The 27858-nt window shown below is 39.0% G+C and overlaps 1 protein-coding gene and 1 non-coding gene across 3 annotated transcripts in view; both read left to right on the forward strand.

The window, feature by feature from the left end:
* The window catches only part of ANXA7 (annexin A7), a 32559-nt gene continuing 4701 nt past the window's right edge, over positions 1–27858 (forward strand). Inside the window, exons 1-13 of one of the 2 annotated variants that reach the window (XM_055325414.1) lie at positions 1–96; positions 8808–8862; positions 10775–10979; positions 11518–11628; positions 12167–12231; positions 12644–12709; positions 16712–16814; positions 17029–17123; positions 21210–21323; positions 21695–21865; positions 23912–24082; positions 24162–24237; positions 25788–25900. In XM_055325414.1, the coding sequence (XP_055181389.1) occupies positions 8809–8862; positions 10775–10979; positions 11518–11628; positions 12167–12231; positions 12644–12709; positions 16712–16814; positions 17029–17123; positions 21210–21323; positions 21695–21865; positions 23912–24082; positions 24162–24237; positions 25788–25900 (1344 nt within the window). In that variant the 5' untranslated portion in view covers positions 1–96; position 8808. The remainder of the gene's footprint in view (positions 97–8807; positions 8863–10774; positions 10980–11517; positions 11629–12166; positions 12232–12643; positions 12710–16711; positions 16815–17028; positions 17124–21209; positions 21324–21694; positions 21866–23911; positions 24083–24161; positions 24238–25787; positions 25901–27858) is intronic. The other variant, XM_055325415.1, reaches the window with a different exon arrangement.
* LOC129510000 (U6 spliceosomal RNA) lies at positions 2327–2431 on the forward strand. The gene has a single exon (XR_008664462.1). It is a non-coding gene; the product is annotated as a U6 spliceosomal RNA (small nuclear RNA).

The raw sequence follows: 27858 nt of genomic DNA on the forward strand, positions 1-27858 counted from the left end.
GGGCGGCGGCCGCGGCGCTCCGCCTCTGCGGGCCCGCCCCCGGCTCCATCTTGCTGGCGACCAGGGTCGGGCTGTGACGCTGCTCCCCCGGGCCAGGTGAGGAACGGCGCCCCCTACCCCTCCCGCCCCCCTCCCGCGCGTCGCCTCGCTCAGGCCCGCTGAGGCCCGCGGTCCGGGGGGCGGCCGGGCCCGGCGCGTGTCCCCGCGGGGGGAGGGGGGTCGGCGGAGGGGCCTGCGGGGCGGGGGGCGGCTCCGCGCGCGTCTCGCGACCCGGGCTGCCCGGCGGGGGTGGGGGCGCGGCGGCTGGCCAGCCCGCGGATCCTCCGCGGCCCGAGGGTCAGAGGGAGCAGGGACACAGGTGGGGGGGACTGAGGCCACGGCCCAGCTGAAGTGACCTCAAGGCAGGCTGAGTAGGGAAACCAGCAAGGAGCAACAACGAAAGCTGGCGGGCGGGGATCTCCGGGTGGCTCAGCGGTTTAGCGCCTGCCTTTGGCCCGGGGCGTGATCTTGGAGACTCGGGATCGAGTCCCACGTCGGGGTCCCTGCCTCTCTCTCTCTGTGTGTCTCTCATGAATAAATGAAGTCTTAAAAAAAAAAAAAAAAAGGCTGGTGACTAGATTTTCCGGTGACACAGCAAATTTAGGGAAATTTGTCCGGCGCCTCACTAAGCCTAGGACAGAATGCCTAAGCCTCAGATTGTACATTGCCTCAAGGAGACTGTTCTGGGAGATAACATTCCAGATTGGATTCCTGGTCCCTGAACAGCAAGCGTCGTCCCGAGAGAACACTTCCTCTGCAGAGAAAGAGAGAGGTGGAATGTTCCCCATCAAGTGACAGAAATGAGAAGTCCTGACGGCCTTTAGACTCCCTGGTTTATTCTATCTGGTAGGGACCTAATCTGATAACCTGTCCTAATGAGAGCTAATGAGTTACCTTTCAGGCACGGAAGGAGTTTCAGGCACTAGTTGGCCACTCCAAATTTAAGCTGCTTTTCGGTCCTCACTGATGGTGGCTGCCTACGCTCCCCTGAAGTCCCCGCCGGCCCTCCCTTTAGTTCTTCATCCAAGGGCCCTGACTGACAGATTTAAGTTGTCCTTCCTGACCAAGAGGCGGGTTTCAGAAAGCTGTAGTATCTCCCGTTGGCCATCTTCTCTTCACTTGCCCTTCCTGTTTTGTATTTGTTTCATAGATCTGCAACAGCTGCCTCTTGTGTTCCTTGGACTTCTTGCCATCTTGAGACTCCTATAGTGAGACCCACCCCTTTTAGTAACTGACTCACTGGGTGGAGATGGTTTGGAGAACCAAGAATGATCTCTAGTCTTTTAAAAGTAGTTGCAGATCGAGAATGTTAAAAAGGAAATAAAAGGTCTTGTTTACCAGTATAGTCGTCTTTATTCCTTGGGCGAAATGAGTAATTTGTTGAGTCATCCTGGGATTTGTTTAGTTTTTTGCAAAAGCTTTTTAAATCTGCCTTTTGAGTAGATGATACATGCACAATTCCAAAAGAGCTAAAGGTACATTGAAAATTGAGTTTCCTTCCCATGATGCCTCAGCTCGCCTCCCTAGAGGCAGCTACTGGTTTCTACTTTTCTGAGAATACTTTCAGGGATAGTCTCTTATACATAGAAGCAAATATATCTTCTACGTTTATAGTTGCAGTTTATCTATGCAGGGTTCACCTGGCCTTTTTTCCACACTTAATATGATTTAGAGATGGTTTTATATGGATTTTAAAAAACTGAATTTTATTTTTTATTAAATAATCTATGCCCAACATGTGGCTTGAAGTCAAGGACCATGAGGTCAAGAATCACATGCTCTACCAACTGAGCCAGCTAGGTACCCCAAAAGCTGCTCGTGCTATGTAACACTTCATTGTCTGGAATCCATTCCACCTGTACTTTATTGATGGACTTTTATTTATTCTAAAGATTTTATTTATTAGAGCGAGTGAGCATTAGCCAGGGATAGGGTGTAGGGCCCGAGGGAGAAGCAGACTCCCCGCTGAACAAGGAACATGAAGCAGGGCTCCATCTTGGAGCTCAATCCCAGGACTTTGAGATCATGATTTGAGCAGAAGGCAGCCACTTAACCACCTGAGCCACGCAGGTGCCCCTTGATGGACTTTTAGGTTGTTTTTAATGTCTTCTATTACAAATAGTGCTGTAGTGAAGAGCCTTGTACATGTATAATTTTACATTTGTGCAAATAATAATAATTTCATTTCCCTGGAAATGAAATTGGATTCTAGGACTTTTATAATTACATTCATCAGAATGTACCCAAATTCACCTTCTTAAATTTGCTTTAAGTTTTCTTATATGCAGTGCTTGCTTCAGCAGCACATATACTAACATTGGAATGATACAGAAAAGATTAGCATGGCCCCTGCACAAGTTTTCTTATATGCAGATAGTCTTTACTTCATTTTCATTCTGTTTTGAAACTTGTTGACATAATATCTCTAGGCCTTTAAGGGTAAGATTTAATATAGTAGTTAAAGAATGTAGAAATAGGACTTTGTCACTGGAACAATTCCTGAGATTTAGAAATTTAAATGTAGTCTTTGGTACTGTTAACTAGTTGCCTTTAAAATTTTTCTCAAAATTATCAGATTTTTTCCCCCTTTCTTTTGACACTGACCTCTTTTGCCGTTGGTCCATCTGATTGTTCTAAGATGCTGTTGTCCTTTTATTCCTTATACCAAACATTTTTTTTTAATTTTTATTTATTTATGATAGTCACACAGAATGAGAGAGGCAGAGACACAGGCAGAGGGAGAAGCAGGCTCCATGCACCGGGAGCCCGACGTGGGATTCGATCCTGGGTCTCCAGGATCGCGCCCTGGGCCAAAGGCAGGCGCCAAACCCCTGCGCCACCCAGGGATCCTATACCAAACATTCTTAGAGAAGAAAGGAAAAACTGATTTAGTCTCTTCCTATTTTTACATCTGAGCCTTTGAATTACAAATGATTTAGAACTGACTGGATCAATTTTCTTACTATCTTTCCTATTAACTTATAATTTTGACCCAATATTGACCCAGTACATGCCCATTCATTCTCAATTTAGTGTTTTTAGCTTCTATCTTGTGCTTATAAGAGACACTACAATAAATTTTTAAGATTTTACTTATTTAGCTTTTTTTTTTTTTAAGATTTTATTTATTTATTCATGAGAGACGTAGGGAGAGAGAGAGAGCGCGGCAGAGACACAAGCAGAGGGAGAAGCATGCTACATGCAGGGAGCCCGACATGGGAGACATGGGACTCTATCCCTGATCCCGGGTCTCCAGGATCACACCCTGGGCTGAAGGCGGCGCTAAACCACTGAGCCACTGGGGCTGCCCACTTACTTACCTTAAAATCCAGCATGCATGAGCTGGAGGAGGGGCGCAGAGGGAAAGGGAGGGGTATAGAGAAGTGAGGGAGAGGTTAAGAATCTCAAGCAGACTACATGCTGAGCATGTTGAGCATGAGCCCTTACACTGGGCTTAATCCCACAACCCTGAGATCATGACATGAGCTGAAGCCAAGAGTTGGATGCTTAACCCACTGAGCCCTCCAGGTTCCCCCTATAACTTGTTTATTATCTCATTTTTCTATACTGTGTACTCAAAAGATAGGATACTTTCCTCCCCAACCTTTCTATCAGCACCAAGGACAGTACTTATTACATAATAGGGTTCTGTTATGTTGAATTGGATTTGTTTGGGGTCTTTTTTTTTTAATTTATTCATGATAGTCACACAGAGAGGGGGGGGGCAGAGACACAGGCAGAGGGAGAAGCAGGCTCCATGTACCGGGAGCCCGATGTGGGATTCGATCCCGGGTCTCCAAGATCACGCCCTGGGCCAAAGGCAGGCGCCAAACCGCTGCGCCACCCAGGGATCCCTTTGGGGTCTTGATATAAAAGAAAATACGTATCATTTATAGCCGTAATGGGGAGAAGAGCCAAAACACATGGAAAAATTTAGCAAATTAGATGGTAGATCCAGAAACAACCAAAATATTCTGGTATACCAAAATATGATTCATAGACCAGCATCACCTGGAACCCTAGTTAGAAATGCAGAATCTCATACCCCATTTCAGAACTACTGAAGCAGAGTATGCATTGTTTTTTTAGACTTTTTTCATGAGAGACACAAGAGAGGCAAACACATAGGCAGAGGGAGAAGAAGGCTCCTCATGGACTCAATTCCGGGACCCTGGGACCATGACCTGAGCCAAAGGCAGACACTCAACCACTGAGCCACCCAGGTGCCCCCGGAGTATGCATTTTTAACAAGATCCCCAATTGATTTGCATATACATTAAAGTTGAAGTACTGTTTTATCAAGTACATTGTTCAAAGAAGGAAGCGAGAAGATTTGAGCTGGTTAAGTCAGGAGAGGTGAGCCCAGGCACGAGGGCCAAGTCAGTTAATAACAGTGGCTGAAGCAAAGGTATGCTGAGAATGGTTCAGGTGGTAGAGATTTCACATTGGAAGTTAGGTATTGTTAAGAGATAAAGTGCATAAGTAAATTGGAGGTAGTACTAAGGTGACCTGAATGTCAGGCCTATGAATTTTCATTTGACACTCCAGCAGTAATCCTTGAGTTCTGACCTTAAGAGGGATATGCTGAAAGAGGAGCATTTTAGGAAAATTATAAGTGTGAAAGTACATGGGAGGACATAAATAGAAAAGTAATTTTAGTAAAATAGACATCAAGTGATAAAAACATGATCTAAGGATGTGGCCATGAGAATAGAAACTACAGGAAGAGTGGGAGAGGCATTTCAAAGGAAAAGAAAAACATTAGGTTAATTAATATACTCAGTAATAGGTAATTTAAGTAGTGGTACTAGTAACAGGTACAGAATTTTTTCCACGTTTCTGTTTAAATCCTAGTCAACACAGTACAATATTAGTTTCAGGTGTAGAATTTAGTGATTCATCAGAACACCCTGTGCTCATCACAAGTGCTGTCCTCAATACTTATCACCTGTTAAACCCTCCCCACCTTCCCACCCTTCTGTAACCATCAGTTCTCTATAGTTAAGAGTTTCTTGGTTAGATATGGGATATTAAGAGTGATCTGTTGGGAAAAGATGAGTATTTAATTCCACACATACTGAAGGCCTCCTAGCTGGCTTCTCTCTTAATATACTCCTCATTCTGTTTTGATGATTGTTCATCTTATAATTATATCCCACCTTTTGCCTTGCACACATGGCTGTTCAACTTTCCTGCCAATGTATCCAACACCTTTTATTTTTTTAAAGATTTTATTTATTCATGAGATACAGAGAGGCAGAGACACAGGCAGAGGGAGAAGCAGGCTCCATGCAGGGAGCCCGACGTGGGACTCAATCCCGGGACTCCAGGGCTACACCCTGGGCCGAAGACAGGCGCCAAACCGCTGGGCCACCCAGGGATCCCCTCCAACACCTTTTAAAACTTAGTTTAGGGGCTCCTAGGTGGCTTAGTGGTTGAGCGTCTGCCTTGGGCTCAGGTAATGGGTCCTGGGATAGAGTCCTGCATCAGGCTCCCTGCAGAGAGCCTGCTTCTTGCTCTGTCTCTGTGTCTCTCGTAAATAAATAAAAATCTTTAAATAAAACTTAGTTTAAACTTTTGAGAATTCTGTTACTCTGCAATCTTAATACAGTGTTTTTATGGTAGATGCTAAATAAATGATTATTTGGCTTTATATAGATGTATTTGCCAGGTATATTGCATCTGATAACCAATAGTTTTTTAGATATGGTCAGGCAAAGAAAGGTTAGTGTTTTGAATGTTTTTGCCCCTCTATTGTTTATTTGCATTTGTTTTAGGCTAGTAGTGTTTTCTTCAAATGCAAAAGGTATTTACCTATACATATATGTATGCATATATTTGTGGCTTTTTGGTTCACCCTGGCTGCATTTGTTTTACATGAGTTGCCTTTTAAAATTTTTTTAAAATTCAGTTAATGTAATGTATTATTGGTTTCAGAGATAGAGGTCAGTGATTCATCAGTCTTATATAACACCCAGTGCCCAGTACATCATGCACCCTCCTTAATGTTCATCACCCAGTTAATCCCCTCCCCTCCCCTCCAGCGACCCTCAGTTTGTTTCCTGTGATTAAAGAGTCTCTTGTGGTTGGTATGAGCTGTCTTTAAAAAGAAAAACAACAAACTTTATTATGGAAAAATTTTAATATGCAAGTGTGGACAGAAGAGTGTATTGAATACCCATGTACTTGTCACCCAGCATAAATAATCAACTCATGATGATCTAGTTTCATCTATACTCCAGCCCAACACTTTCATGTTATTTTCAAGTGATTCTCAGACATTATAGAATTTTATCTATCTATCTATATATATATATATTCAGTGTGTATCTCTAAAAGATCAGATGCTTTACAAAAATCAATACTATTATCTAAAGATGTAATAATTTCTTCACATCGGATGTTCAGGTTGTTTGCATATCCAAAAACAAATGAGCACCTATTGAAGAAAATAACTTTGAATTGATTCTGTCCTTCTCTTTCTCCTTCCTCTTTCTTTCTTCTTCTTCTTTTTTTTTTTTTCTTTTTTTTAATAGAGAATCTTAACCAGGCTCCATGCCCAATGCAGAGCTTGATCTCACAGCCCTGAGATCATGACCTGAGTTGAAATCAAGAGTCAGGGCAGCCCCACTGGCTCAGCGTTTTAGCACTGAGGCCCAGGGTGTGATCCTGGAGACCCAGGATCGAGTCCCATGTCAGGCTCCCTGCATGGGGCCTGCTTCTCCCTCTCCCTATGTCTTGGCCTCTCTCTCTGTCTCTCATGAATAAATAAATAAAATATTAAAAAAAAAAGAAAGAAATCAAGAGTCAGATGCTTAACCAACTGAGCCATCCAGGGGCCCTGATCAAGCTTCTAGATCTGACTACAAATTTATAGTAAATAACTGTTCAAGATTATCATGGAGATTCAATTGGCAAAATGCAGATTGAGGAGATTTCAGGACAAACTGGTTCCTTTAAGTAAGCTACACAGAAAAAAATAAGAGAAGTGAGGCTTATACAGAGATTTAAGAGACATACCAACTGTCTAGAATATATGGACCTTATTTGTATACCAACTTGAACAGCCAAACTGATAAAATTATTTTGAGACATTTGGGTAAATTTGAACACTGAATGGATATTTAATATTAGAAAATCACTAAGTTTTTAAGGTACAATATTGGTAAATGACCATGGTTTGAAAGAGTCTTCTTTTTACACATGGTATACTGACATAAGTTAAGGGATATGATGTCTGGGAATTTGTTTTAAAATGATCTAGGGAAGGGGGCCCAGGGTGGCTCAGTTGATTAAATGACTTTGGCTCTGGTCACAATCTCAGAACCCTGGGATGATTGAAACCCACTTTGGGCTCTGCACTCAGCAAGGAGTCTGCTTGTCCTTCTCCCTCTCCCTCTGTCCCTCCCCCTGCTCAAGCATACACTCGCTTCTCTCTCTCAAAAATCTTAAAAGACCTATGGAAGGGTAGTGGTTAGGATACAAATGAAATAGAATTAATTATGATGTGATAATTGTTGAAACTAAACATGAAGTTCATGTGAACATTCATTATATCAGGTTGAACCACAAGAAATTCGTATGTTAAAACAGTTGAATTTCAGGAACGCCGTGTATTTCAATCTAACGCTGTTCTAAAATCTGTGAATTTCCCATAACAAGTAAACAAGTACAAAATAAACAATAAAAATATTTAAAAGACAATTAGAAATTTGGACACCGACACATTGATGATATTATGGTTTTATTTTTAAAAGAGCCCTGTTAGGGACACCTGCGTGGCTTAGCAGTTAAGTGTCTGCCTTCGGCTCAGGGCATGACCCCAGGGTCTGGGATCCTGTCCCACATCAGGCTCCTTACAGGGAGCTTGCTTCTCCTCTGTCTATGTCTCTGCCTCTCTCTATCTCTCTGTCTCTCATGAATAAATAAATAAACAAACAAATCTTAAAAAGAAAAAACCTGTTAATTTTTTTAAGCCCTGTTTATTAAAAGAAGTTATGTTTGCAGGGATATATACTGAAGTATGTATAGGTTAAAATGGTAGGATGTCTGGGATTTGCTTCAGAATAATCCAGTGGAGTGGTAGGAAATGACTGAGAGTATTGAAAAAACAAAATTGGCCATGAATTAATAATTACTGCAGCTGAGTGTTGAGTCTGTGGGGTTTCTTATACTATTAACTTTACTTTTGATTAAGTTTGAAACTTAATGAAACAATAAAAAATTAATAAAAAGGTATATGTAACTACAGAATGTTAACTGTTAGCCATTTAATGTTACATCAAATAAGGAGATATCTGTGGCACCTGGAAAGCCCTTATTTTAATATTTACATATTCATTTTATTTTTTAAATATATTTTAGTGTTACCTTTTCTTTGTGGCAAGGAACTATTGTAAATTTTGCATTAATGGAAGTAATATAAAGCAGACATAAAATAGATTTAAGTGAAAAATTAATTGGCTTAAAAGATACTCTGTAAATATTCCATAAAATAATAGTACTAATAGTGTTCAGGTATGACAAAAATTATATGGTATGAAGAGAATGAAGTCGGAACATTTACTGTGTTATACTGATTCCATTGGTATGAATGGTAAAATGAAGAAGCATTTTATAAACTTTGCTTATACCTCTAATATCCGCATGTTGAATGCTTAACAGACTCTTTTGAAGATCTCTTTTGTGTAAAACCCCATGACAATATATATCTTCAAAGGACTTAACTCTTATAAAAAATTACAGAGGACTTTTTTTTATTGTTACAGAATGTCATACCCAGGCTATCCCCCAACAGGCTACCCACCTTTCCCTGGATATCCTGTGAGTATTGCCACTTATAAGAGTAAAATAGCTTGTGTACTTGGAACAGGCGTTGTATAGGACTAGCCCATGACAGATCTTACAGGTATGTTAGAGCAAGGGTCATAAATTCAATTACCCAGAGGTACTGAGTAGAAGAATAAGTGTATTAAGGCAGGTGTTATGGAGGAATGAGAGGGTGCTTGCCTAGTTTATGGATAGTTGACAGCTACTCAACTTTAGCCTCACATAGGCATACTGGCAGGCAGACTCCATGTTGCTAGATATTCCATTTCTTAAGTAAAGCCAGATATGTGGATTTGATGTGAAATTGCTCCAACTTTTTGAATTGGGAACTTTTTTAAAATGTTAAATGTTGTATGAGCCAATAAAACATATGTAAGCTAAATCCATCCCATGAGTCACTGGTTTTTAACCTTTGTGTTAGAAGGTTTAAAATAATTAAGAAGGGCTTGACCCAGAGATAACAAATTGCAGTGGATTAAAGATCCCTGGGTTTGTGGTTCTAAGACTTTTACTATTCGAAGTTCATTTTACAATGTGCTACTGAGTTCTGCCTTATTGATACCTGTACTATGAGGACTAAACTTATAGCTGAGACATTTTTTTTATTATTTATTTATTTATGATAGTCACAGAGAGAGAGAGAGAGAGAGGCGCAGAGACATAAGAGGGAGAAGCAGGCTCCATGCACCGGGAGCCCGACGTGGGATTCGATCCTGGGTCTCCAGGATCGCGCCCTGGGCCAAAGGCAGGCACCAAACCGCTGTGCCACCCAGGGATCCCTATAGCTGAGACATTTAAGTGAGAATTATGCTTTTCAATTTTATACTCATAAGTGTGTATACCTTCTTTCTAACTCTGGGAGAAGACAAAGAGAGGCCTATGCAGATTAATGATAATGTGTGTGTCCTTATGTAAAATGAATATATAGCTCTCTTGAATAGGAGTGATGAGAATTATGAATATTCCCAGGCCCATATACTGAACTGGACTCTGGCTACCATTTCTGTCGGTGTTGGCTAATTTTTGAAACAAACAACCCCAACATCAAAGTGACTTGGCACAATCAAAACTCATTTCTTGATTACTTTAGTTTTTAGAAGTCAGTGGTGGGAAGGCAGGAGGAGGGGGGAATCAAGGAGGCTTTGTTCCATGTAGTCTTTTGGATTCTCGGGCTCCTTCCACATATTGGCTCTACTATCCTCTAGTGCCTTGGAGTCCTTCCTTGTATTTTCTGCTTCCAGTGGCAGATGAAGGAAAAGAGGAAGGAGGTTTTTAGGGAAGGAAGGAAGTGGTGTAAGTGGTGTACATCACTTCTGTTGCTGTTCATTCTCCAGTATTCAGTCATATGATCCTACTTAACTGTAGGGGAGATCTGCGAAAGGTAGTCTAGCTTTATGGCCAGGTGAGAGTTTAGTGAACATGTAACAATCTCTGCAACTCTTAGACATTGTCTAGTTTGAACTGGGCTCCAAAATGTCACACCCATGTATGACTCAGGTCACCCCCCCCCCTTATGCAACAGGTTCTGGTGTGTTGCAAGAGAGCCGTGAATTCTCTTTAGGGTAGAGAGATAATTTTTTCTCATATTTCCAGATGCTAGAAAAATAAGGAATGAATTAGCTTTGTTAATTTTTCCTGAAGCCTTGAGGTTTGTAGAGAGTATGGTTCTTACTCCCAAAGAGAGAAACAGACCCCTCCTGCCTCACACAGGTAGAATTAAATTTAACTGAGTTCTGACAAACTAGTATACTGGTAAACTAGTATAAGACACCAGGACTTTTAATGCGATTTTTATTATGTAAAAGAAAATCTAGACCTAAAGAGTAATCGCAGTTTGGTTCTTTTTTTAGGTGGGTCATATTTCTCTATGATCACATTCATTTGAAAAATTTTCTCATTTTTTTAGCCTGCAGGTCAGGAGTCCTCTTTCCCCCCTCCGGGTCAGTATCCTTATCCTAGTGGCTTTCCTTCAATGGGAGGAGGTACCTACCCACCAGCCCCAAGTAGTGGCTACCCCGGAGCTGGTGGCTATCCAGCCCCTGGAGGCTATCCAGCCCCAGGAGGCTATCCTGGTGCCCCACCACCAGGGGGCGCTCCATCCTATCCTGGAGGTGAGTGATGTATTGTGGAATTAGTGATGATTTGGGATTGCTGTACCACTTTTTCCTTTTCTTTTTTATCCTTTTCATTCTTGCTTGTTTTGAATGAGGTCAGAGATGCTCTTAACCTACTCTCTACCAAAGACATTAAGAACCTAGCTGGCAAGATAGACATAGGAAGCATAAAAGCTAGGAACAGTCTCAAAAATTCTGTTGTGAAAAAGAATAAATCATGGTAATAACAGACCAATATATAACAGTTTGCTTGATTATTTGTAATCTTAAGAATTGATATTTCAGTTACCATGATTGTGATCTTTAGGACAGGTTTGTCCAGAGGTAAAAAAGCTTAGCAATTTTGTATTATGTTATGTGAATGAAGTAAAAATTATTTTGTAATGGAGAAGGAATTGATAAGTTGAATTTAAATCAGAGACTGCTGTTACAGCATCAATAGCATATTTTTTTTACACTGTTCTTAGTAGATAGATATTTTCCTAAAGTTTACTCTTCACACAAGAACTGTCACTATATTTATTCTTTTTTCTAGTTCCTCCAGGCCAAGGATTTGGAGCCCCACCAGGTGGAGCAGCCTTTTCTGGCTATCCACAGCCACCCTCACAATCTTACGGTGGTGGCCCAACACAGGTCCCACTACCTGGTAGGTATCAGCTGTCCAGAGAAAAATAATAGCATGCTATTTTAAATTTTTCAATTGTCATTGAGAGAACTTAGTTTACATCTGGATTAGCCTTCAATAAACTTGTACAGATGGAAATAAGGGCCCACTTTTTCAATTACAAAAAATCTGTTCCGAAGCCAAAAAAGCAAAACCTTTAGGAGCTTCTCTGCTCGCTCCCATAATACTCCTAAAATGTCCTGACATCCTTTCCAGATGGAATCAGAATTTAGTTTGGTTCAAGTGTTTAAAAATAAAAAGGTGTTATTTGTTAAATTGTGTAGAACATGGAATATTTTAAAAGGTTCTTCTGACCAAAGTTGGTTTCAGATTTAGCGAATTATATATAATATTAAAAGTTTATCCTAGTGAAAAAAAAAAAGAAAGTTATCCTAGTGAATTAACAAGGCATGAATGTTCTCATGTTTTCATATTCATAATAGTTCATGCTATTTTGGAAAATTAAAACCTATCGGACCTGTTTACTGTATGTTTGTGTGGGTTTTTTTTTAACGTGTAGGTGGCTTTCCTGGAGGACAGATGCCATCTCAGTATCCTGGAGGACAAGTTCCTTACCCAAGTCAGGTATTTCTGCTCCTATTTTTATATTTCATCTAATTGAATTGGATAATGCCAAACAAGGGCACCACTCCTTGGCCAGCATAAGAGATTTCCATGAAACAGAGGAGATGGTCTATTACAGTCACTTAAGTTTTTGATCTTTGCTTCTGGTACAACTCAATGCTCTCTTTGGTCCATTGGCTTTAAGTGGTGTCCTGATGACTTTAATAAGCGTAGGTCCCTTCTCACAGGTGATGATACCCATAACTTTCTCATAGAGATTCACTTGGGTTCTTAACATTGGTTTTCCTTTTCTTCTTCCCTCACTAACAGTTAAAACTATGAACCTGGGTGACTTGAGTAATTGGTATTTCTGGCAGTGTTTGAGAAAGTGCAGTTTCATTTTCCCTTTTGTAACCTTCTACTCTTTTTTCAGATCAATACAGAATCCTTTCCTTCCTATCCTGTTTTCTCTCCTGTTTCTTTGGATTTTAACAGTGAAGTGAGTAAGGTTTTCTAATGTTCACTAATTACTAAGTCCCCTATATGTGCCTTCACTACTTTCTGATTCCTTGTGTTTGTCTCTCACAACTTCTTTGAGGGCTCAACTATGTCTGTTTTATCTTTATGTCCTTATGTGCTGGGCGAGGCTTTAACCACGGTAGCCAACTAATGTTTGTTGAATTGATTTCTCAGTAGCCCTAGAAGGTCTCCTATATATCAAATGTTTGGTCTATAGCTGTATAGCCCCTTAATTTAACCTTGCTTAATTTTTCATTGCCTTGTTAATCCTTTTATATCCTATGCAAGTTACTAGGAACACAGTGTACTTTTATGCTTATCTTTATCTTGATTTTTCTTATTTATTTCCAAACTGTTTATTCATAAAGATCTAGCATTTTCAAGCTTTTTTAAAGCTGGGGTGGGAGAAGGATTACAGTGTTGGAAGAGAAACATGCTAGCTATTTTCTGGCTTACTTTCTTGACTTGAGGAATTTGAGCTCCAGAGACACTAAGAAATTTGTCTAGGGCCACACAACTAGTGAAAGACATAGCTAAGACTAGATCTAGTTCACCTGACTTCCAGACCAAAGGTCTCGCTGTTACATAATGCTGCTTTGCTGATACTGTAAATGATATTCCTCCAAAGCACATAGGGAATTCCTTTCAATCCTCTTCTTATTATTGAAGTTGATTTTTAATCATATTATAAATCTGTAGCTATCTTAAAAATGAATGACAATTTTATTTTGGCTTAAGCATGCACATAGTTTTATAGACATTTTATGACTGAATATAAAAAATTTTCAAGCATAAAACACTAAAAATGAAACACCCACACGTGCAACTCATGTGTAACAATTACCCATTTAAGATAAAACTAAAACCAGTAGGTGGAAGTTAACAGAGTGGTAGATTTTGGAAGATCTTTTACATGGAATTGGAATAGGCTATCTTGTGAGGAGAGTTCCCTATCACTGAAAGTCCTCTGGTAGAGGGTGTGTGTGTGTGTGTGTGTGTGTGTGTGTGTGTGTGTGTGTGTGTGTGTGTGTTTAGGAAGATGAAAATTTCTGTCTTGGTTGGGCAGATGGGCCAGGTGACCTCTCCTAATTGATCCAATTTTGTTTTTCAGCAGGAAGATTGACATCAGATAAATGTCAAAGGGTAGAACTTTTGGTGGCAGATAGTGTGGGCTTTGCTGTGCTGAGAAATTTTCCCTAGTTTGAGTTTTGACCTGTAGAACATAGACTTTCATTTCTTTTAATCCAGTATAATGCCTGGAGGATAGTATTTTTGATGAAGATTTGCTTCAAATGTAGACTTTCAACATAGAATGAAACATCCATATTTCCCTACAGATGAAAAATGGAGTGATTTTTTTTTTTTAGATTGATTTAAAAGATTTATTTTAGAGAGAACACAGGTACACATGAGCATACACTAGGGAGTGGCAGAATTCAGGCTCCCTACTGAATGGGGAGCCTGACCTGGGGCTCAGTCTCATGACCGTGAGATCATAATCTGAGCCAAACCAAGAGTTGGATGTTTAACTGATGTTCCACCCAGGCACCCCACTAATTTGAGAGAGATCCCCTCTGGTAGGGGGAAGGGGCAGAGAAAAGGGAGAGAGAAACTCAAGCAGGCTCTATGCTCCATCTTACAACCCCTGAGATCGTGACCTGAGCTGAAACCAAGAGTCGGATGCCTAACTGACTGCGCTACCCAGGCCTCTCCCACCCCAGTTTGTTTTTTAAGAAAGAAGAGGATAACAGAAAATGAGAATCCTCAAATAGTGCATGTTAAGGGTTAGTTTCTGTTGCTGTCTAGTCCAGTGTATAGCAAAGGTTTTTGCTCTACTTAGGATTTTAGTAAAGGTGGTTACATCAAAGGAACTTTCTTAGTTTCTTGATACCATAAGGCTCCTATAAAGACTTATATTGAAGAAAAAATTATACTTGAATATTTGCAGTTGAGAATGGTTTCAGTTTTTTCTTAAAACCACCATACAAATATGTGTTGGTTCTCTGCTTGTATTGCTGGCTTAGAAACTTCATAGTGTAGAACAGTCGTTAGAAGAAATTGTTGGTGTGAGAGAATAGGTAAGAGAGAAATTATTGACCCTAAAAAAATCTTTGCTGAAAGACGCTCTGGTCCCTTTTTCCCCATTTACTTTGTGTCTGCAGTTGCTGGCATATTGTTGTATTCAATGAATATAACTTTAAATGCAGTTTCAGTTGCCTAAAAAGCAGTTGAGTCATTTTATATTTTGGAATGGTGTTGAATGTATCTTTAAGTGATATTTCAGAGATAATGGGTTAAATGAAATATATTATTAAAATACAGTTTTAAAAAACTGTGGTGGGATATCCTCTCATTTCATCCCATCTCTCTTAAGCCCTGATTTGAATAGTTTAAGAAAACTATTTGTTTCCTAGCTGTGAATTTTTAAATTCTTTAAATTTTGAAATAATTTGACTTACAAAAAAGTTATAAAAACTGTACATTAGAATTCTGTATACTCTTTACCCAGATCCTCCAATATTAACTTCTTACACAAACACAATATGATCAAAATCAGGAAGTAACATTGGTGTAATACTATAACCCAACCTATAGACCTTATTCAAATTTACCAGTTGTCCCAATAATGCCCTCCTTTTCTGGTTCAGGATCAAATCCAGGATGAAATATTGCATATATTGTCATGTTTCCTAAGTTTCCTTTTCTTAAAAAATTTTTACATTATTATATTTTTAGTAATTTCTATGCCCCATGTGCCCCTTGAACTCATGACCCTAAGATAAAGAGTAACATGCTCTACTGACTGAGCCAGCCAGGCCCACCTCTTGTTTCCTTTAATAGGACACAGTGCTTCAGTTTTTGTTGTTCATGACCGTGACACTTTTAAAGAGTACTACCAGTTATTTTGTGGAGATTCTTTGGCTTGGGTTTGTCTGATGATAGTTCCTCATGATTAAAGTCAGGTTTTGGGAGGAATACCACAGAAATTATCTTGAATCCCCATATCAGGAGGCTTTTATCATTGACTTACTCTGTTATTGGCAATGATTGGTTTCGATCACTTGGGTCTGCCAGGTTTTCCACCATAATGTTACAAACTATGCAAGTATCTTGGTTCTCATCATAGTTGTACTCGCTAATTTTAGCATCCATTGATGATTCTCTCTGGAAAAATTATTGCCATGGCATTCATTATAGTGATTTTTACATTTCCCCGTAGATTTATATTTTCACAATATAGTCCCTGTTTTGCTTTCTGGTTTATTTCCTGTATAATCAGTGAAGAATATTCTACCTCTCAAAGTCTCCAACCATTGTTTCATTTTGTGTCTTTTCTTAGTTCAAAATGAGTTCTTTCATGTTCGATAATGAGGGCCTGTTAGAAGAAATGGAGAGATATTGCCAAAATTATATTGCTTATTTGAAACCTTATTGGGCAGCTCAAGGTCTACCTAACTAAAATTCTTATTGTGTTATTGTCTTTAGATCAAACACTGCTGCTCATCTCACTACTATCCAGTGATCAATCTCTTTTTTCCTCCTACCAAGAAGGAAATCAAGACCTAGGGAGATTGTAACTAATTTCACAAGCTTGTCTTTCTTGTCTCCTGAAAGTTTGGTGTTTAGCTGTCTTTTGGTAGGAAGAGGATAGGTCTTTCTTGCCTGTTCCAGAATGAGCCTTCATAATAAAATGTTCAAATCCTTTGTCTTAAAACTTAAACATGGCCTCTTTGCCTAAGTGATGTCTTAGGAGGTCTTAAGTTGTCTTGTCAGGAGAGAATCCTGACTTTTTTTTTAATTTGTATTTCTTTTATTAAGGAAGTTGAATGTTTGTTCATGCTTCTCCCCCCCCAATTTTATTGAAGTATAAGTGGCGTGTAACATTGTATTAGTTTTAGGTGTACAACATGATTTGATATATTTTTATATTATGAAATAATTAGCATAACAACTGACATGGATTTTATGCCTCTTGTTTCAGCCTGCCGCAATGACTCAGGGAACCCAAGGAACAATCCGACCAGCTGCCAACTTTGATGCCATGAGAGATGCAGAAATTCTTCGGAAAGCAATGAAAGGTTTTGGTAAGGAAAACAGGTTTTTAATCTTATTTATAATTTTGAGTAGTTGAATCTAAAGTAAAAATAGGCTTAATATTATAAATCAAATTTATGTGCCTGTGCACATACCTCAATTTAATCTGGCACCAGGCACCTTATAAACATCTAAGAGATGTCCTCAAGGAATACCCAGTACAGAATTCATCTTTACTTAATTAAACATGTATGGTTCTTCCAGGGACAGACGAACAGGCAATTGTGGACGTTGTGGCCAACCGTTCCAATGATCAGAGGCAAAAAATTAAAGCAGCTTTTAAGACCATGTATGGCAAGGTATATATATATTTTTTTCTTTTCTGGCCACAAACAGTGGCCTGTAGACTCTTCATTTTTGTCGGATTGGATACTATCTTTTTATTAGTGCTAGTGGTATAAAGTAGAGACAGCTAGATTTCAGAGACTCCCGGAGTGGTGTGTTCACTATTTATCTCTCTTAAAAGCCTTTCTAATTCTGGAGTAGTCCTTGATCTCATAATCATACTTCATACTATGTCTGATATGTGATGGATGCTCAGTAGAAAATAGATTATGGCCACAATAGCATAATTGATAACAAATTTATATATAAAATAGAAAAATAGTATAATAGAGAAATAGTTTGGTTCTCAGTCTTCTTTATAGTGGGATTCAAGGACTGACTTTACAGCCCCTCCTATTTTTGGTGTTTGGGATCTTCTTCCACTCCTCTAAATATATCCTCATTATGATTGCATGGAACTTCTTGCCATTCTTGCAATTCCCTGCACACATCATGGTCTTTTACATTTCTATGCTTGGTATACATTGTTCTCTTGGCCTGGAACACCTTTTCCTCTTTTTCTTCATGCCAAACAGCTTCTTCCAGATTTACCTTAAATCAGCAACTCTGAAATTTCTTTGATTTCTATGGGCAGATTTTTGCTCCTGCTTTCTCTGTGGCCGAGTAGCATTTTATAAAACCTCTGCTATAACTGATCAATCGCACTGCCCACTCCCTGAACCCATGAGCTCCCCTCAGGTAAACCATGCCATATTCATATGTGCGTTTTTAGCTCCAAGTACAGGAATAATAATAAATAGCCACTTAATAAATATTTGCTGACTGGATGATCAGTGACAAAATCCAGCAAGATTCTGTGGCTAAATAGTGTTATTGCTTAGACATAAAGGGTAGGCCAGGTAGCATTGTTTTTCCATTTAGATAGGAATCCTAGCATTTCCTGACATTCTCTGGATCCAGTTTACTTTTCTCAGAATGGGAGTAAAGGTTCATTGGTTTGTCCCACTTCACCTGATCTGCTCTGCCTTATTCTTGCTGCCTGGCCCAGGTCCACTTCTTTAGTCTTAAAGCTGATTAAGTGATACAAACTCTTGATTTCCTCAGGGTTCAACATCAGGCTTGCTTCTCGAAGAAAAGTATTTTCCATATTATGAATCTCTTTAGTTCATATATAACCTGTGCTATGCTCTCCTAAATTTTTTCCTATATCATTAAAACTAAATTCACAGGCTGTTTTTTTTTTTTTAACAGCCACCTTTTCTCTTGGCTTCCTATTAATTAATACAAATATCATTTGTTGTGGAGTTCTTGATTCCACATTCTTCTTTATCAATTAGCCTGTGAGTACTTACTCAGTGCCTACTGTATGCCAGCCACTGTTTTGTCTTAGCATCCAGTTGTTGACTATATCTCATTGATCTAATATGTAGAAGGGTTCTTTTAAAATGTCTTCTATCTCAAATCCACCACTCAAGTCTAAGCCTTTATTACTTCTTATCTAAGTGTTCTGGTAGCATAAATTTCTTATCTATAGGCTCGGTCATCACAGTCCATACTGCTGGTAGTTGTCATTTCAGTGCCATCTTCTTGCATAAAAACTTCTAGTGGTTCCTCGCAGCATGCAGAATCAAATCCACATTCTTTAGCTTGGTCTTCAGGGCAATAACACAAGAGTATTGTTACAACTCTGACTCACTCATCTGTGAGAACATTCCCCTCTAACAAAATTGGTTATCTTACTGCTTCATTAAACAAGCTTTGCTCATTCTTGCCTCACTCTAGTGATTCTCTCAACCTTAGCTGAACATCATAATCCCATTTCAAACCTAAGAACACATGCAGAATATGAATATTTGCCCTCTACATTACTGTCTTTTGTGGCTTACTTGGATTTTTTTTTTTTTTTTTAAGAAAAATTCCACAGTGGGGATCCCTGGGTGGCTCAGTGGTTTAGCACCTACCTTTGGTCCAGGGCGCAATCCTGGAGTCCCGGGATCGAGTCCCACGTCAGGCTCCCGGCATGGAGCCTGCTTCTCCCTCCTCCTGTGTCTCTGCCTCTCTCTCTATGTCTACCAAAAATAAATAAATAAATTTTAAAAAAAATTCCACAGATAATTTTAATGCATAGCCAAGACTGGGAACCATGTTTCTTTTTCTCATCTGTGTTCTTCCCTCTTGCCTGAAATATCTTTCTTCTTCCTCTTTGCCTGCTAATTTTTACATACTCTTCAGGGTCTGGGCTAGGAACTTTCTCTAAGTTCTCTGGCCCACTTTTAACTTCTCCTGTTCCAGCTTTTTCTGCTGTTTGTTTATGTCACTTACTCATCTGGTGCTGGAGTTGCCTTATATTATCTCTTTATAGATGTTTATCTTTCCAAATAAGAACACAGTAGAACAAGAACAGTATCTTATACTAAGTAAATATCTGTTTATCATTTTGTTATATTCTTTATTTCACGTGTCTTTTTTTTTTTTAAGATTTTATTTATTTATTCATCAGGGACACAGAGAGAAAGAGGCAGAGACACAGGCAGGGGAGAAGCAGGCTCCATGCAGGGAGCCTGACGTGGGACTCGATCCTGGGACTCCAGGATCACGCCCTGGGCCAAAGGCAGGCGCTAAACCACTGAGCCACCCAGGGATCCCCTCACGTGTCTGTTTTTGTACCTGGTATAGTGGTAGAAGGATAGTAGGTATCTATTATTAAGTGCTTATTGGTAGGGACACCTGGGTGGCTCTACGGTTAAGTATCTGCCTTCAGCTCAGAGCATGATCCCCGGGGTCTGGGATCCAGTCCCACATCAGGCTCCTTGTGGGGAGCGTGTTTCTCCCTCTGCCTATGTCTCTGTGTCTCTCATGAATTAATAAATAAAATCTTTTTTTTTAAGTGCTTATTGGTAGATGAATAAAATATGTCTGCTTGAGGGGCACCTGGATTGCTCAGTCAGTTAAGTGGCTGACTCTTGACTTCTGCTCAGGTCACAATCTCAGGATCCTGGGATTGAGCCCCGAGTTGGGCCTTGAAATGTTGGCAGGGATGTAGAGAAAGGGGAACCCTCTTATACTGTTGGTGGGAATGCAAACTAGTATGACCAGTCTGGAAAACAGTATGGAATTTCCCATTTTTCCCTCAAAAAGTTTAAAATAGAGCTACCCTACAACCCAGCAATTGCACTATTAGGTATTCTCCAAAGGATACAAATGTGATGTAGTGACTCCAAAGGGCACCTGAACCCCAGTGTTTATAGCAACAATGTCCACGATAGCCAAAATATGGAAAGAGCCTAGATGTCCATTGATGGATAAATGGATAAAGATGATGTGGAGTGTTTGTGTATATATGTATATATACAATGGAGTATTGGCCATTAAAAAAAATGAAACCTTAACATTTGCAATGACATGAATGGAACTAGAAGGTCAATCAGAGAAAGGCAAATACCATATGATTTCATTCATATGTAGACTTTTTAAAAAAGTTATTCATGAGAGACAGAGAGAGAGGCAGAGACATAGGCAGAGGGAGAATGGGGAGCCAGATGTGGGACTCGATTCCAGGACCCCAGGATCATGAGTTGAGCCAAAGGCAGATGCTCAACCACTGTACCACCCAGGTGCCCCACTCATATGTAGACTTTAAGAAACAGAACAGGTGAACATAGGTACAGGGAGGGCAAAATAAAGTAAGATGAAATCAGAAAGGGAGTCAAACCATAGAAGACTCTAACTGTAGAAACAAACTGAGGGTTGCTCGAGGAGAGGCCCCCAGGGGGATGAACTGGGGTAACTGGGTGATGAACATTAAGAAAGGCACTTGATGTAATGAGCACTGGGTGTTAGATGCAACTGATGAATCACTAAACTCTACCCCTGAAACTAGTAATACACTACGTTAATTAATTTCAAATTTAAAAAAATACATCTAAAGTGTAACAAACTTTAAATGTATATATTTACTTGTTTCTAGTATATGCTATTCAGATTTGAAATTTAGGTTTTCATAAAGCAATTTGATTCCATTTTTCCGTATTTTTCTTAAAAAATTTAAGCAACAAAATTTGGAGAGCACTCATACTTAGTTTGTATTTGTAATTAAACAGGATTTAATCAAAGACCTTAAATCAGAGTTAAGTGGAAATATGGAAGAACTGATCCTTGCCCTATTCATGCCATCTACATATTATGATGCCTGGAGTTTACGGAATGCAATGAAGGTACTGTATGTCATTTACTTTATATATTTTTATCCTATTTCAAATGTTAAACCCCACAAATTATGGCAGTTTTGAATGTACAGCTAAATCAATACATCATATCATCTGAATATATAGAGCTTTTTAGGTCTGGAGGCCAAAGAAATATTTGATAGAATAGTAAGATTTAATTACTTCCAGTGATTTTTGGTTTTCTTTTTTTTTTTTTTTTAATAGTTTATTTATTTATGATAGACATAGAGGCAGAGACACAGGCAGAGGAAGAAGCAGGCTCCACGCCGGGAGCCCAATGCGGGACTCGATCCCGGGACCCCAGGATCGCGCCCTGTGGTTTTCTTTTGTATAATTCTTCCTTTCTTCATTTCATATAGGGAGCAGGAACTCAGGAACGTGTATTGATTGAAATTTTGTGCACAAGAACAAATCAGGAAATCCGAGAGATTGTCAGATGTTATCAATCAGAATTTGGACGAGACCTTGAAAAGGACATTAGGTCAGACACATCAGGGCATTTTGAACGTTTACTTGTATCCATGTGCCAGGTGAGTATAGCATGAATATATGTTGGAGGGAACATTCTTTCTGCTATCAATGAGCATATTTACTCTTTTTAGTATTTAGCCTACTTGGAATGTTGCCATCTTTAGGAATTCTTAACACAGACTCCAATGTACAAATTTCTTTATAGTCACAATTGAGATTTATTTATGCAGATCTGGCTTTTGTAAGAGATTAGAAATTAACCTCTTTAAAGGTATATGGAATCAGAAATCAAGTTGAGGCTCTGTATTTTAGGCTGGGAAGAATCTTGTACTTCTAAGCTTAGCATTGTACTGTCAGTTAAATTGGACCATCAGTTGAAAATATGCAGGACTGCCATGGAAGTGCTATAGGAGGTGGAAACTATGAGGAGAGATAGAAGTGCAGAAACATTTCTCACACTTCATAATAATGTTGTGATTAGCACCATCCCTTATTCTGATTTCCCAGATGTGCTGGAGTAGTGACAGAAAACTCTCCAAATAGAGTATTTGGGATGATATTAAACACACAGAATGAGATGATGGTTTATTTGAAGACCAGCACACTGGTTCAGTATCAGGAGCTATTGGCTATCCTGCTAGTCACAAGGTTGGACACTCTGGAGGGATCTGAAAATAGAGGCGGCTGTTCAGAGCAAAGGGAGATAGTTGCCAAGAACCGTGTGCAGCAGTTAGTGGATGTGGAAATGAGAAAATAAAGCAAATGGGTGGGAAGAAACTGAATTTCCCCACCGTGGACTAACAGAATAAGGGAGTAGATTAGCATTTAAAAACAATAACAAGACAACAAAAGCAGGAACAGAGACTTAACACTAAAAAATGATTATTAAGACTTTTTATGAGGTTCTGAGTCTCTTTATGCAGAATTCAAGGCCCAGCTACTTTACAAAGTAAAGCGACCTCTTACAGGGAGTGAGCAGAGGAATGGCTTCCCAGGAAAATGCTACTGGTGTTGTGTGTCTGAGTCCAAAGGCAGGCAGTCATCTGGGAAGCTTTTCCTGAACATCTTTTCATGTGCTCTCTTTAGTCTTCCATTTAGAATATGCTTCTGCATATTTCTTCTGCCCAGTACTCCTCAGAATACAGCGTCTCACCTTCAAGGAATACCTTTCCATTTTGTTCCTCAGACAGACACAGAGACTCTAGAGGGCAGCCTTTCCTTCTTTTGGGTTTGTGTTTCTATTTTTGAGAGAAACCAAATGCCCATGTAAGCTTTACTCTCGTTCTGGCCTAGAGCTTCCTCTCTGGCTCTCTCCTTCCCCTTTCCAGGGAAGAGTTTGATACACAAATTGGCACAGTCCAGCAGAACTGGAGTTATTTACAGCTTTTTCTAAAAAGCTTATGTGTCATTTTTATGTTATGTATTTAAAATAAAACTTACATATTAAGACTACACTTGGCTAAAGGAAAGGAGATTCATGAAGCTTCCATATTACATATGATCTAAATCCTTTGAGGGCAGGGACCTTGTCTTTCTTGTGTCCCTACCACCTAGCACATCCTGTTGGTTCACTTTCTCTGGAGAACCCTGACTAATACAGCCTCACACAAAACAAGTGCCCTATACCTTTTAGCTGCATGAATGAATGCAAAGTGGAACTCAGTATACTGCATATTGATCTTAAATCCCAGCTAAGGAGGATTATAATTTCTTCATTTGCGTGAGAGTTTATATCTCCTAGTAGAGAAGTTTTTCTTTTTGTGTGGGGGAGGGGTTGTGTGTGTGTGTGTACACGTATGTATGTATATAAATAATTTTTTACAGAAACTTTTCTGGTTTAACTCTGTCTTTAATGCCCCGAAAACCTCTCATTTTAATATAACCTCATTAAACCATGATCAAATATTATAAACTCCATAGTTGGTGGTATAATAAAGTACTAGTTACACTAGTATAGGTTCTTTGGAAATGAAGATATGCATGGCAAACTTTATGCATTAATCTCTAACAAATTGTCCCTTTAAGTCCCAAAGTGACTACACTGTTAAAAAATTTTTAATAGAACTTGTATCATATTTTCCAATTCCTGCCTTCCTCTGTTGCAGGGAAATCGTGATGAGAACCAAAATGTTAACCACCAGTTGGCTCAGGAAGATGCTCAACGTCTCTATCAAGCTGGTGAGGGGAGACTTGGGACAGATGAATCTTGCTTTAACATGATTCTTGCCACAAGAAGCTTTCCTCAGCTGAAAGCTACTGTGGAGGCTTATTCCAGGGTATGAGCTTTTCTTTTAAAGGTTTGGTTTCAGTTTTAAGTTGTGAAAATATTTTAACCCTTGTACTTTTTGTTTGCAGGTGGCTAATCGAGATTTGCTAAGTAGTGTTGCCCGTGAATTTTCTGGAAATGTTGAAAGTGGTTTAAAGACTATCTGTAAGATACTTTTATGTTTTGCTTTTATTTTATTTGTAGATGGTAATAGTTGTTACCATTAAGTGATGATAATATAGCTGTAGCCTCCTGGGAATCTGCTTAGGCAGAACTAATCCTATGTTTTTATATACAGTTCCCTATGAATGGTGGTGGTGTGATCAAAAAGGATTGTTTTGGAATTATTTGGTCTTTATTCTGTATGCCCTTCATGAGGACTAAGCAAGAATTACAGCAGATATAACATTTCCATTAAAGTGAATGGGAAAGCCCTAAAGAACTACAAGTGCCACCATACAAAGCCTCATTTTGAGCTCCCCAAAAAACACATTTAAAAAATATTTATTTATTTAACAAGAGAGCCTGAGCAGAGGGAAGGACAGAGGGAGAGGCAGACTCACTACTGAGCAGGGAGCCCAATATGGGGCTCAATCCCAGGACCCTGGGATCATGACCTGAACTAAAGGCAAGTGCTTAACTGACTGAGACACCCAGGTGTCCCCACAAAAAAAAAAAAAAAAAAAAAAAAAAAAAAAAAAAAAAAAAACTTTTTTTTTTTTTAGTTTATGTATAATCTTTCCACCCAACATATGGTTTGAACTCACAACTCTGAGATCAAGTCACATGCTCCACTGACTGAGCCAGCCAGTGCCCCCCAAAAAACTGATCTTTCAAATATTCAGTCCATTGAGACTCTTTTCCCTTTGAAATAAAAAATTCCAGTTTCTGGTGTTCTTTGAGATGTCCCTTAAAGAAATGGGAATTTAATTCTTATGGAGAATATATGACTAAAGAGAGTTATTAGTAACACATTGTTATTAGTTGAGTGTCCTATAAATATTACTATAGTAATTGTACTTAAAGCAATAATGTACAGTTAGTATATCTCTGCCATCTGCAGGAAGAGACTCTGCTAAGTTAATTTTCCAGAAAGAAAACGTATCAGACTTATTAACATTTTCAAATTTTGGCTCACATCTGGTTTTTTTTTTTTTAAGATTTTATTTATTTATTTATTCATGAGAGAGAGGAGGCACAGACACAGGCAGAGAGATAAGCAGATTCCATGCAGGGGAGCCTGACGTGGGACTCCATCCCAGGACTCCACCCTGGGCTGAAGGCAGCGCTAAAGCTAAACCACTAAGCCACCTGGCCTCCCTCACATTCTGTTTTTTATATTAGAATGTATCTCTTATCCTTCTGTCACCCAAATGATATATTTGACATCAAGAACTCAGATTTCAGTTATTATTTCTTTTACATAAGATATTACCAGGATTCAGTTGCTACATATTTTTTCACTTGAAGGAGGGGAAAATGTAAGGAATCTAAGGTATTACATCGATGGAGGAAAAAATAATGGGATTTATTGGCTAAAGGGAATCCTCTAGAATGAAAGGTAACCTGTCTGACAGCTAGAAAGATAGATGGATGCTGAGAAAAATCAAGATTTCTGAGATGATAAGGATCAAAGGCGGCTAAAAGTGTTAAATGAAGCTGGAGCATGGATACCTTTGTTAAGGCGTCATGTGTAAAGCATCTCTAATTTGCAGTGCAATGTGCCCTGAACCGCCCCGCCTTCTTTGCTGAGAGGCTCTACTATTCTATGAAAGGTGCTGGCACAGATGACTCCACCCTGGTCAGGATTGTGGTCACTCGAAGTGAGGTGAGGCTATCTTTTCTTGTCTGATCCTACTTGATTTTCTTTTTTTTTTTTTTAAGATTTATTTATTTATTTGAGAGAGAAAGAGCACACAAGTTGGGGGAGAGATGGAGGGAGAGAGCCTTTAAACCTCGTACTCCTCCTGAGTACGAATCCTTGCAGGGCTTGATCTCAGAATCCTAGGATTGTGACCTGGGCTGAAATCAAGAGTTAGGATACTTAACTGACTGAGCCACCCAGGCACCCCTGATCTTACTTTATTTTGAATGTTCATTTCCTAAAAGTTCCTCAGCTGGTCATTAGGAATGGTGTTCAGAAAGAGCTCACTTTAGCACTGCTAGTAGAAGCTGTGTAAAGTAGTGTTTATTCATCCTGTGCGAGAGGATTGAGTTAGTGAAACAGACCACTGTCTCCGTATGTCCAGTGCCAAGAGATTTTCCTACTTGAGAAGGTCTGCAGAGAATACTGATTTATGCTAAGTTGGAAAAGTGTTTATCTTTTTTATTTTGCTAATGTAAAAAGTTATATGAAAGATTAATCCTATTGGATACAAAAATTCTTGAAATTTAGCATGTCTTTTAATTACAAAACAAGTTTTAAAAATTTATCTTTTTCTCTTTACCTAAATATACCTCAAATGCTTTCCTTTCTTTGACTTTATATATTTATTGGACTTCTTTTTAAAAGAAAACATGCTACTAAATTAGAGAAGGTAAATCATTTTCAAAAGATCACCATCATACGGTGTTTTAAAAAACCTAATTTGTACTTAGACCTAAATTTTCTAAGCACAATCTTTTCTTTAAAGCATAAAATATACACAACCTGAAACTTAACATTTTAACCATTTTAAAGTATGCATTCCAGTGGCTTAAATTAAGTACATTCACATTGTACAATCATTACCACCACAACTTTTTCACCTTGTAAAACTGAAAATCCATACTCATTATATAATAATTCACCATTCTCCTTTCTCCCCAGCCCCTGGCAACATTCTGCTTTCTCTTCCTATGAATTTGACTACTCTAGGTACCTTGGATAAATGGAATCATACAGTATTTATCCATTTGTGAGTGGCTTCTTTCACTTAGCATAACATTTTCAGTGTTCATCCATGGTTGTAGCATGTGTCAGAATTTCTTTTTTAAGGCTAAATAATGTACCATTGTATGTATACACCACCATCTGTAGATGAATAAATCTGTCAGTAGACACTAGGGTTGCTTTCACTTTTTGCCTATTGTAAACATAGTTGTACATATATTTGCTTGAGTTCTTGCTTTCAAGTCCTTGTTTTTTCGTATGTGTATATACCTGGAAGTGGAACTGCTATATCATATATATGGTAGTTATATTTTAATTTTTTTGGGAGTCACCAAACCTTTTCTACAGCAGCTGCCCTGTTTTACATTCCTACCAGCAACGCACAAGGATTCCTGTCTCTCCACATCCTTGCAGGCACTTGTTATTTTTTGTGTTTTTAAGAGTAACCATCCTATCAATTTTTTTATGTGGTTTGTTTGTTTGTTTGTTTATTTATTTATTTATTTATTTATTTTTAAGATTTTATTTACTCATGAAAGACACAGAGAGGCAGAGACCTAAGTAGGCTCCCTGTGGGGAGCCCGATGCAGGACTGGATCCTAGGATCCTTGGATCATGACCTGAGCCAAAGGCAGACACTCAACCACTGAGCCACCCTGGTGTCCCTTTTTAATGGTTTTTAACTGACCAATATTTTGGGGATAATAGATGAAACTAGTACCACCCTTATTCATAGTATCTTTACACAACAGTGAATTAGCCCTTCTCTGGGTGATGCTAGCAGTGGTAAGAATGCTAGCTCTGAGATGTCAGTCACTTGGTGTTTTCCGCCCCCTCTGCTTTGATTTAGAATTAGGTTCTTTTTTTTTTTTAAAAAATTTATTTATTTATGATAGTCACAGAGAGAGAGAGAG

Source organism: Nyctereutes procyonoides, unplaced genomic scaffold (genome assembly GCF_905146905.1).
Source record: "Nyctereutes procyonoides isolate TBG_1078 unplaced genomic scaffold, NYPRO_anot_genome, whole genome shotgun sequence".
Lineage (NCBI taxonomy): Eukaryota > Metazoa > Chordata > Mammalia > Carnivora > Canidae > Nyctereutes > Nyctereutes procyonoides.